The sequence below is a fragment of the Gorilla gorilla genome, chromosome 8, assembly GCF_029281585.2.
Source record: "Gorilla gorilla gorilla isolate KB3781 chromosome 8, NHGRI_mGorGor1-v2.1_pri, whole genome shotgun sequence".
NCBI classification, from domain to species: domain Eukaryota; kingdom Metazoa; phylum Chordata; class Mammalia; order Primates; family Hominidae; genus Gorilla; species Gorilla gorilla.
The window spans coordinates 24,343,807-24,356,145 of NC_073232.2; the positions used below are offsets into that span (position 1 = coordinate 24,343,807).

The window sequence follows — 12,339 nt, forward strand, 5'->3', positions numbered from 1 at the left end:
AGCAGGAGACAGTGGGAAAGGCATTCAAAGACAGGCATGGAGGTCGTAAAGGCCGGGCTTAGTCATCCAGGCTTCACACTTCGGGCAAAAGGGACATACTTCGCATTATTCTGCAGGACAGGAATGTGAATTAAATGGTGCTTGAAGACAGACAACATGGAAGAGGGTTTTGAATTGAAAGGACAAATTAAAACTGAGATGAAGACGATGCTGTCTTTAGCAAGGACCCAAGAGGGCTAAGGTAGACATGGAGTGGAAATCAGCAGAAATGAATGAATACTATGTCTAAGCTATGGGAGAGAGACAAAGATGCTACCTTAACCTGTGGCAAGGTCATCGGCCTTAAAATAACTGAATGATTCACTCCTTTCCTCCATTATTTATCTACCTTTTGGCCAAAGCCCAGAAATCGAGAAGGTTCAAGCTTCTCTGCAGCTTTAAGTTCAGTGCCTTGGCAGGAGACTGATGGCAGGACACTTCATCACCCTTCTCCTTCCCCTAGACATGAGGTTGCATGGAGTCCCATATGACTCCACCAAGCCATCAGTGACCCCTTCAGCTTCTGTTTGAGACCCTGCCCAAATGTCACCTGTCTCCCCTCTTTGGGGCCCACTGAACTGGATTCTTTTGCTCCCAAATGAGATGGAAATTGCAGGAGAGCAAGCAACTCCTCCCTCCCTCTATTCCCCAACAGATGCAGTGGCAAGGCTTGTCGAGGTGTTTCCACAGTGCTCCTCCCTCATCAGCATGGGGGCTTCTTGGATTGTTCAAATGGCCCTGGGCCCTGGAGCTGGTGGGGTGCATTTACCTGAGAGAGGCAGAGAAATCTCAGAGGGGCCATGTTGAGCCCTGGGGAGGACAACTAGGAGGCCATTCAAGTCGGGTAGGTGGAGGGTGGGGGGGCGGTCCCTAACATTTCATTACATAAAGGCAGAAGGGACTATGGCGACATCCCATCCCAGCTTTCTTTTACTTCATTTGGTTACTAACAGATATGTTTCAACAAAAATTAGAGAACAGCCAAAAAGCCAGCAAGACTTCTGAAAGTGGCTTTTGGCAGGGGTTTCAGAGGCTACATGTTCTCCCTGCAGGTGTGAATCCCAGCTCTGGAAGGAACACAGCACACTCAATGGACCCGAACATAAGAAAAGCCACAGCCCACTTTTCCTTCCTCATCTGGAAGGAAAACAGTTATTCTGGTGATGGTGGGTGTCCTTGAGGTGGTCCCCAAGGATCCCTGTCATGGCTCCAGTTTGGTGGAATGTTGGTAAACCGATGCAAAAACTCCATGCATTTTTCCAAATGTAACTTCAGTAGCTCAGTTCCAAAAAGCAGTCCATGCTGCACCGCCATCCTGTGTGGGCGAATCTCTATTCACAGTTCTTAGGGGTTAGGGTCTGTGTTAGTTCCCTATTGCTGCCATAACAAATTATCAAACAACTCAGTGGTTGGAAACAACACACACTTATAATCTTACAGTTCTGGAGGTCAGAAGTCCAAAATCAGTTTCACTGGGCTAAAGCCAAGATGTCAGCAAGCCTACATTCCTTCTGGAGGCTCTAGGGTAAAATTGGTTTCCTTGCCTTTTCTGGCTTCTAGAAGACACCTGCATTCCTTGGCTCCTGGCCCCTTTCTCTATCTGCAAAGCTATCTGTGTAGCGTCTTCAGTCTCTCCCTGACTTGGACCCCTTGCTTCTATTAGCACATCTCCTCTGACTTTGACCTTCCTGCTTCCCTCTTGTGATTGATTACAATGGGCCCAGCTGGATGATAATTCAGACTAATCTTCCCATCTCAAGATCCTTAACAGAATCACTTGGCCACAGTCTTTAGCCATGTAAAGTCACATACGGTTTCAGGGATCAGAATATGGACATTCTGAGGGCCATTATTCTACTACCACAACGTCTGCATGGCCAGAGAGCACAATTACCTTAGGTCACCTGGCCTGGGTTTCCTCATCTCCAGAACAAGGAAGATCAACTTGATCCCCAAGACCCTTCTGGCACTAACATTTGCTATGTAAATTTATCTATGAGATTCCTACTGCACGGATTTTAAGGGAGGGAAGGGACGTAAGCAGGCACTTAGATTTCGAGTCTGGTTAACAGAGAAGCAGGAATGCCGGGCTGCAGAAGGAAGGACAAAGAGTTGGAGATAAACCTGGAGTGCTGAAATGGAGGTGTCTACCAGTTTGCTGGACATAAAGAGATGGAGCTATGACATCAACTAAAGATGCAAGAGCCTGAGTCGTCCATCCAGAGGGGCTTAATTCCCAGAATTTGCAAATATTAATAAGTTCTGAAAACGGCAAATGAAAGGAAGAAAAGGACTGGGCATGGTGGCTCCCACCTGTAATCCCAGTACTTTGGGAGGCCTAGGTGGGAGGACTGTCTGAGGTCAGGAGTTCAAGACCAGCTTGGCCAACATGGTGAAACCCCATCTCTACTAAAACACAAAAATTAGCCAGGTGCAGTAGCATGCACCTGTAATCCCAGCTACTAGGGAGGCCGAGGCAGGAGAATCGTTTCAACCTGGGAGGCAGAGGTTGCAGTGAGCTGAGATTGCACCACTGCACTCCAGCCTGGGGGACACAGTGAGACTCTGTTAAAAAAAAAAAAAAAAAAAAAAAAAAAAGAGAGAGAGAAATGCAGACAGACAGAAAGAAAGAAAGATGAGCAAATGTTTGCAGACAGACTTGAATCTAAAAGTAAGAGGAGCTGGCGAATGAAACAGAGGCTTGATCAGAGAAGGTGGAGTCATCTTACATATGCTGATTCAGCTGTTTAGGGGAACTTATCCTGAAGCCCTTTCTAAAATGGTTAGTTGCCTCAAATTTTGTCTATTTACAAGTTAGATTTATTTTTTAAATAATGGTTTTCTTAATTCAGGGTATGCTATTGGGTTACACTGTAGAATTTCTTTTTGAAAAACAGTTATTTCATACAATTCTTTGGTTGAGTACTGAAATGTAATTTCATTTATTTATTTATTTGAGATGGAGTTTCATTCTGTTGCCCAGGCTGGAGTGCAGTGGTACGATCTCCACTCACTACAACCTCTGCCTCCCGAGTTCAAGCAATTGTCCTGCCTCAGCCTCCCGAGTAGCTGGGATTACAGGCATCTGCCACCATACTTGGCTACGTTTTGTATTTTTAATAGAGATGAGGTTTCACAATGTTGGCCAGGCTGGTCTTGAACTTCTGACCTCAAGCGATCCACCCACCTGAGCTTCCCAAAGTGATGGGATTACAGGCACAAGCCACTGTGCCTGGCCTGAAACTTAATTTCTAAAATACATTTAAAATATATTCAGTTCTGTTTCCTGGAGTTGAATAATTTAGCTAAAACTGCTGTCTTTATGAATCCTAAAGTCATATTTGGTGATATTAAGTGAAAATGATTTGTGTAAAATCTTCTCTATAACTTGATCAAACTATAACAGCATTACTGATATGTATAATTTCCACTAAACATGTTTCACAAAAAGTACACAAGGTATTTGTCATCACAGGACAAACTCCTCTCTCTAAATCTCTGAAAAATATGCTTTATTCAATTTTTTCTTCATGATACAGCATTATACATACCTGCTGTCTATCCAGTTTATTTCCATATGTTTTCTTGGTAAGCAGTGTTTACTAAAAGTAGGAAAGTAATATTTACTAAAAATTCCAAATTAGTATTTGCCAGCAATAATAAAGATGCACAGTTAGATTTACTGAGATGTCAGTAATTTGGTTAAAATAAATAATTGATTAAAACTGAGAAAGTGGCTGGGCGCGGTGGCTCATGCCTGTAATCCCAGCACTTTGGGAGGCGGAGGCAGGCGGATCACAAGGTCAGGAGATCGAGATCATTCTGGCTAACACGATGAAACCCCATCTCTACTAAAAACACAAAAAAAATAGCCAGGCGTGGTGGCGGGCACCTGTAGTCCCAGCTACTCAGGAGGCTGAGGCAGGAGAATGGCGTGAACCTAGGAGGCGGAGCTTGCAGTGAGCCGAGATCACGCCACTGCACTCCAGCCTGGGCGACAGAGCGAGACTCCATCTCAAAACAAACAAACAAACACACACAAAAAAACTGAGAAAGTATTAATACTTGAAAGCTATCTGTTTAGAAATGCATGCACTATTTTCCTTCTTTTGGTTTGGATGTTAAGGTAACAACCTATAAGTTACGAAGTATTACAGACAAGTACAAATAAGATACAAAAATAATTCATGAAGTCATTTCAAAGACTTTTCCAGAAATTCCCTAGATGTTACTGTTGTTCCTGCATAAAGCCCTCACACCTGGCTTGCAAGGAAGCCCAGCGGCCTCTGTGAGTCCAGCTCCTGTGGTTTCCCAGGATGTGAGCCCATGAGTTTTATTTAGAAGTCGTGCTCTTAATACAATGTCACCGTAAGTTAGGCTTGTTGGACGATCCTCCTGATACCTTACATGACTTCGTGGTCTTTCAACAGATCCCAGTGTTCTAATAACTGAAGTTTGAGTTTGGCAAAGAACAGACCTCTTAGAGAAGAGACAAAGCCAATCGTTCTCTTCAAATGTTATAACAGATTGCAGCTTTTCTGAGATAAGCAAAAAGCTAGCGCATCATCGCAAAACACCTTGCACTTTCAGCACTGGGTTTGCCTCAAACACCTGCTAGATATCCAGCGACAAAATAAACATCATCCAACAAGATGTCTGAGCATGGAGTTCTTAACCTAGCTCTGACCTTCCTTTTGGCACATAAATAAGAGTGCTGGGCTTCAAAAACACATCCCTAAAGAGTACATCTGCACAGCTTACTGCTCCTCCAGGACTGCTCTCTCTATTGAACCCAGCCTCATTACAGTTTTGCAAAAGAGGTGAAGAAAATCAAAATGGGTCAATACTTTTGAACAACAATTTTGAAAAATTCCCAGAAAATAGATTCGATACTATAAATGCTCCAGAGCAACTGAGAGGAAACACTTAATAAAAATAGTCATAGTCTAGAGCTAGTTCAAATGCATGATGAACAAAGCCAACCCTCACAGTGACAACTGACTGTGGCATTGGAAATCACTTTGCCAGTTCAAAGCAGCTACGGGAAGAGAGTCTGAAGCCAAACCTCCAATTTTATCTTGAGTATATAAAAAGCAAAGTAATGCCAAGAAATTCTGCAGATGCTAGTTTCATCAGATGACGTAAAGACTCATTTAATCAAAAAGGTGTCATTTAGTTCTAGCAATCTAGTTGGATTACTACAGTATATGATTTCGGTCTGTTTGAGGTCTCCAAGCAGTTTTACCAAAGTAATTGCCAAATCCTGTTGGTGCATAATATGTATGTGCAATGCTTGTTCAAAGAATGATTCAAACAACAGATTCTACATAAAAGCAAGATTGTTACAAATTAGCTTTTGGGGAAGGTTAACATTGAACTTTTCTTCTTAAAATGCAAACCAATGATGATCACTAAAGGTTGTGTTATGGTGTAGGTATTAGCTATGGTTGATGCTTACCTGCTCAGCACCATCTGAGCACCAACTGTATGCATAACAACCTACAACCCACTGTGGGAAATGCAAAGTGAAATCAGATGCAGCATTTGTCTTCATCGTGTACATGATCCAGGAGAGCAGAGAACACATGAATTTTAAAACTACGTCATACTACAGCAAGTGAACGTTAAGATGCTTTGAAGAACTCAGTGAGTTGGGACTGACCTTCTAATGTCAAAGGAGAAATTGTCCATTCCCTTAAAAATGCTGCTAGCTCAAAATCCAAATGCCAGGTAGTGAGACCTGATTTCTGAAAGAGTTCCTGGGCTCAAGGCTTTAAAAAGCCATCCTTACAGTAGACAACAACAAAGGAAGTAATCCAAGGGGTAAACTATGCCAAGATACTTGATCTCCCACTCCAACCATACCCTAAACTAAGCCACTGCTAGCCATGGCAGAAACCTCTTCTCATGTTGACCATTTCCCTCCCATTTCGCATAATATTCCATTCCTGAGAGGCGGGTTTTTAGCAGCAAGAGCTGGGTAAAACGTGGTCTTAGACCTAAACCTGTTATATATATATTGAAGACATGCCTTCCTTTCTCTATTTCAGAAGTGCATGAATTTAATATTTCCATATATTGGTATTTCAAGTGCAAAACGAAAAATTCAACTTGCTCTTTAAAATTAACGGCCTCGCTGAAGTGCAAATATCATTCTCTAAAATAGCTGATTCAAAAAAGCAGTAGGGTATTAATAAAAGAAGCTGCAATGCAACACTGATGATCTAATGTCCTAAACATTCGTTTCCTACACGAAGAGACATATAGGTCTTTTTGTATTTTGTAGCTGTCCGCTCTTCCATGATATGCATTACTAAAATTATACACAATTCATAACGGTCATATTCTACCACGGCCATAGAAGCAGCAATGCATTTAAGATATACCAGGAAATGATACTGCAAGTGCCAGAATATGAAAACCTTCAACTCAACATGTAGGCAACAAACTCAACCCAACAGAGTGTTGGCAGAGCCTTTCCTCCCCGTAGCAACATCGTGGTGGAAGCCCGGGCGTCTCTGCTCCCAGGCACCCTGAGCGTGTTAGCCGAGGAAAGGGGGTTCCAGCAAGGAGACCCTCGGATGCAGCACTCCTCGTTTCTTTGGCCTGCAGGGCCGACTTTGCAGGACACACACCCTTCTGAGGGGACAGGCCTCGGGCTCGGAATCCCGGGGTTCTGCAGGGCTGCAGGGAGCTCCCTCGCAGAGACCTGAGCCCCCGGCAAGAGTCCAGGCAGCGGTGCCCTGGGTGAATGCAGAGGCTCATCTGCGGGCCTCAGTGGCCCTTTTGAAAACGCCAGCAACAGAGGAGCCCTCGACGCTGTCCCCACAAAAATGTGCCAAGCAAGCTTCAGGGTGGGTGTGGGGGACTCCCCTCAAAAAACGCTGATTTTAAAAACAAAAGACAGGCTCGTGGCTATTCTCAGAGGCGACCACGTTACTCCCAGGGCTGGAAAGCAGATTTGTGGAGGCCAAAGACGAGACAAAAGGCACGAGCTGGCGACAAACAGATCTGGAAAGGATTTTTTTTTTTTTTTTTTTTTTTTTGGTGAGCCATGAGGGCCTCCCAGTTCAATTCTTTCTCCCCTTACAGAGAAGACTCATGGGCCGCTGAGCAAATCCCTTATGGTCTGGAAGAGACGTCAGATAGGCAGGGGGAGAGAACCCCCAAAACTTTCCCAAACTGCGGCAGGCTAGTGGCTGCTGGCGGGCAGCGGCCGCGGACCTCGGGGTCCCGGGACACAGGGGGCACCCCGGGGCGTCAGCCGCCCCCTCCCGCCACAACAAAAGGCCCCAGCGCAGCCCAGGAGCTGGGGCTTCCCAGACCCGAGCCCGGCGTGGGGAGCCGGGAGCGCGATCGGGCGGCGCGCCCCGGGCGGCCCCTCTGTCCGCGGCGGCATGGGAGACAGAGCCGCGTGTCCGAGGCGCGGCATAAAGGGGACCCCCGGGCGCATCCAGACGAGCCGCCGCCGCAGCGGCGACAGCAGCTGGAGCGGCCCGCGCCCCCGCCCGACCCAGCCCCCGATCCCCGGCCTCCGGCCCCCGAAGCCTCCGCCCGGGTCACCCCGCGTCCCCGGCCCGCGCCGCCCCCTCGGGAGCGCGTTGCGGGTGCTGCAGGCCCGGAGGCTCCCGCTGCGGCTGGGGCTGCGTCGCCACCACGCGGCCCGGGACCCCCCCCGCCGCCGCCGCCGCCGCCGCCGCCGCCGCCTCCGCCTCCGCGCCAGGCCCGGCGCGACACAAAGCCCCCGGCCCCGCCGCCGCCCACCGACCTTGGGCTCCGGCGCCGGGCTCCCGCAGCGTCTTGGTCACCGCCTTCCAGACGTGGCAGCCCAGGAGGCACAGCAGCAGCGTCGCGGACCTGCTCATCTCCGCCGCGGGGCCGGCGGCGGCTCGGGCTCGCCGAGAGCGGGCCGGGCGGCGGCGCGTCACGGGCGGCCGGGCGCCGCGCCCCCCTCCATGTCGCTGGCTCCGCGCGCCGGGCCCGCCGCCCGATTGGCCCGGCCCGCCGCCCCGGCCGCTCCCTCCCGCGCCCCGCGCCGGGTTTCCCCGAAGAGCCGCGGCGGCGGCGGCAGCGGCGGCTGCTGCTGCTCCGCCAGCTCCTTAACCCCTTCCTGCCTCGCCCGCCGCCGCCGCCGCTGCCCGCGCCCAGGCCCCGGGCCCGTGGTGCCACCTGGCGGCTGCGGCGCCGAGGGCGCCCCCGCCCGGCACCGCTGCCTCGCGCCCCCAGCCCGACCCCCGGCGACACTGCCCCGGCGCGCCCCATCCCCGCAGCCCGACAGAAGAGCCAGACCTGCCTTTCAGGGCGGAGCCCTTTTCATCACACCAGGTCACCCAAGGGGCCGCAGGAGACATTGTATCTGGGTGTGACTCCCCCACCGGGTGCCATCCTAATCTAGTTGTGTACCCCAACGTAGATTTCACACCCAGTGTTAAAGATCCGCAAGAACACTCCCCAAGCCAGTATAGACTGCAGTAGGCCTGCAGTACCTACGTGTTGGCGGGTGGACAGCTTCAGGAGGAATGGTACTTGGATGGTTCTAGGGGTTAGGGTGGGGAGGAAACCCACATCTTTTGAGGCCCTAGGTGCTTTAAAACTTTCTGTCCTATTAAAGAAAAAAGACTATTCCATGACACGTGTGAAAGCACAGCAAAGAAGACCCTCTTTGGAACCATCGCAATAGGTATAGGCCCTACCATGGGATTCTGCAGTGGGGGAGAAAGGTTGGGTTCAACTCTGAATACAGCAGGAACAAGTGGGGATTTATAACCGAGGACCAGGGTGGGATGCAGGGAATGAAAAATTATAAGAGGAAACATCAGGGGGAAGGGGGATTCTTGAAAGTCAGACATCCCCTGGCAGGGCTGGGCAGGACAGGGCGGATGGGAAAGCTGATCAGATATCCAGGGTGGAGGGTTCTTGGTAAACTGACTTAGCAGGGTTCTTCCTGAAAGCAGATTTTACAAGGAAGGGCACAACTGGGCCTAGAAGAAGGTTCCGGAGCCTGACTGTAGTTCGGTCAAGCAGAGACTCTTTGTCCATCTTCACAATACATGATCTAAGAGGTAGTCAGCATTATCCCCCCCATTCACAGATGAGAAAAGAGGCTAAGGAGGGTTAAGGAATTTGTCCAAAAGTGCATACCTGGTCAGTGGCAGAGCCAAAATTCTAACAAAACAGTCAGTCTGACCCCAAAATTGAAACTCTTCACAAAAACCTCCAGACTTGGCTGGGTGTGATGGTTCATGCCTATAATCCCAACACTTTGGGAGGCTGAGGTAGGTGGATGGCCTGAGTTCAGGAGTTAAGAGACCAGCTGGGCCAACATGGTGAAACCCTCTCTCTACCAAAAATACAAAAAATTAACCAGGCATAGTGGCCCATGCCTGTGGTCCCAACTACTCAGGAGGCTGAGGTGGGAGGATCACTTGAACCTAGGAGTGGGGAGGTTGCAGTGAGCCAAGATCGTGCCACTGCACTCCAGCCTGGATGACAGACTGAGACCCCGTCTCAAAAAAAAAAAAAAAAAAAAATCAAAATATAAAACCACCAAAAAAACCACACACAAAACCAAACCAAACCTCTAGACTTTCCTTGAGCCTAGGGACCCCCTCCATTCCAACTCAACTTTTTTTTCTCTCAACCCACTCCTGTCTGTATGCCTTCCACACAACCTTCACGTCCACTTGTCCCTCTCCACCTTCTCTTCCAACTAGCACTGCGGTGACCTTCCGACTTCCACTGGGGACCTAGGAAAATCCACTCCAGACCCATCATCCACCCCACACTGCTTCCAGAACACCAGGCCAGAAGGAGGGTTATTACTGTAATCTCATTAATTGAGCATTTAGACATGGCAGGCACCGTACCAAAAAAAGAATGAAGGATGGCACTTGCCCAGTTGGCTTATAAAAGACAAATGACTGTGAGACATGAGAAAAACTAGGACGTACAGAAGCCCATATGGGTTTTATAGTCACCCTTAGGACCAATGCTGCAATTTGTGCAAATCACGCACCTACACAGGGTGGCAGATAGTCAGGAAGGCAGAAAGAAATAGGGACTGCTGGATTCCCTCCTTCTTCTGACTCCCGCATCTAAGCCTAATATATGACATCAAAGTTCCTAATATATGGCACTCACTGAACTGGAGCTATTTCCTCATAACAACTTATTTGGTAGGTATCATTGTTTCCATTTCACAGATGAACAAACCGAGGCTTCATGCCATTAAACAACTTGCCCAAAATACAAAGATCTGATAAGTGTAAATTCCCTATACCATGTTGCTTCTGAGAATAAATTTTATGCAAATTATTCAAATTACCTCCAGGAGTGTCCAAATTGTTTGAACCTGCTCTAATCCCAGTGAGGTGCAAATCTAGTGAATACTATGGTGCCAATGTTCATTTCCTGGCATTGACAGTGTACTACAGTTATATAAGATGTTACAATTGGGGGAAGCTGGGAGAAGGGTAGATGTGACCTCTCTGTACTATTTTTGTAACTTTTTATGAGTCTATATTTCAGATAGAAATATTTAAAATAGAAAAAAATCCCATTCTATGCCATTTTTCTAAGTCTTATTGTTCACTCAAAACACCAGTGTTTGTGATCTTAGTATAGAGTTCCAGAATGTTTCAGGGTGGAAGAAATCTTAATAAACTGAATCAAGTTGGGTTCACAATCTTAACTGTATCAAGCTTGTCCAACCTGCCTTATTTTGTTGTTGCTGTTGTATTTTTAGACTTTTAGCAGCCTAAAGCCATCGTTTTCAGTTTCCATCTCTAGTGATAAGTGGAAAAGAGGGATGAGGAAGGGGCTTTACTGGCTCAACCAAAAATAGAAATGAAGAACCCATGACTGTATTCTCTCCCTTGGATACCCCTGCGAGATGCTCAGGTCTGATGGAGGTGGTTGTTATTATCGTGTATAACAATACTTTCCAGGATGAATTGGAACTTTAGGAGAAGTTTATGTACTCTCATAGCAACACTGAGTCTTGTCTAAATAGTTTCAGAAACACCGCTGCCATCCCATTTTGCAGATGCCCTTGTGAAACAGAAAGAGGTTAAACAATTTGCATAGTACATTCTGCAGGCCAGTCTCAAAGCCAAAAACAGGGCTGGGGCCCCAAAGAGTATTATCTCATCACCCGGGTATTTTCCAGTTACCTGGGTGGGAGGCTGTAAGGAACACAGATTCTGCTACATCACTCAAACTAACATACTTGCATATCATGTAGCCAGAATTATGTAAGAATTAAATAATCACACTTATCCTTTACAGGAATAAAAAATATGATTTACCTTTTCTCATGTTCCGATCATGATCATCAGACACCCACTCAGTAACTAAGGGAAAAAAATTACTTGTGGAGGAGTATTTGCAGAACAATGGAAGTTAGAAGTGTTCTTTCCCTGTAGAACTTTTCCTGTTGCTCTTACTAAAATCTCACATTGTTTGACTAGAGATGAATTATGACTGTACTTATTTGAAATTGCTTAGAAGTTGCTTGACTGTGCAGCATTTGATTTCAATTTTCCAGGCCTGTGCCAAAAAAAAAAAAAAAGAAAAAAAGAAAAAAAGAAAAAAAGTCGTGCCACATACAGAACTTTTCCTGTCTGAATTTTCCAGAGACCTTGATTTCAGGGGCTCTGTGACAAGGTTTCTTAGCCCAAGATTACTTATTCTATTGAAATATTTCCTGATGTTGGTCCCACGTGGTGGATTTTTTTTTTTTTTTTTTTTTGAGACAGAGTTTCACTCTTTTTGCCCAGGCTGGAGTGCAATGGCGCAATCTCAGCTCACTGCAACCTTCGCCTCCTGGGTTCAAGCGATTCTCCTGCATCAGCCTCCTGAGTAGCTGGGATTACAGGCATGCCCCACCACGCCCAACTAATTTTGTATTTTTAGTAGAGAGGAGGTTTCTTCATGTTAGTCAGGCTGGTCTTGAACTCCCAACCTCAGATGATCTGCCCGCCTTGGCCTCCCAAAGTGCTGGGATTACAGATGTAAGCCACTGCGTCCGACCCCGTGGTGGAATTTTAATGGTCTGGGTTTGCTTGGAGAGGTATTGTTCTTCCTTCTTCCCTTTCTTCCCCCAGCCCCTGCCCCCCAGTCTGCTCCTGAGTAAGAAGCTTCCAGTAAACAACAGAATTTTATGAGATTGTACAGGTCAGGAAGTATGTCATGGTCATTGCTACTTCTGTTTGCTGGCACTTTTATTTAAGTTAGATAGAATGTAGCCACAGACAGAAATTGTTAACAGCCCAGCATTTTTTTTTTGAAGCTATCCGCATC

At 47.2% G+C, this 12,339-nt stretch overlaps 1 protein-coding gene across 2 annotated transcripts in view; it reads right to left on the reverse strand.

Annotated features, from left to right (window-relative positions):
* Positions 1-8,140, reverse strand: part of FAM171A1 (family with sequence similarity 171 member A1) — a 159,859-nt gene extending 151,719 nt beyond the window's left edge. Inside the window, exon 1 of one of the 2 annotated variants that reach the window (XM_031015381.3) lies at positions 7,808-8,140. In XM_031015381.3, the coding sequence (XP_030871241.1) occupies positions 7,808-7,904 (97 nt within the window). In that variant the 5' untranslated portion in view covers positions 7,905-8,140. The remainder of the gene's footprint in view (positions 1-7,807) is intronic. The other variant, XM_031015382.3, reaches the window with a different exon arrangement.
* Positions 8,141-12,339: the final 4,199 nt, after the last annotated feature.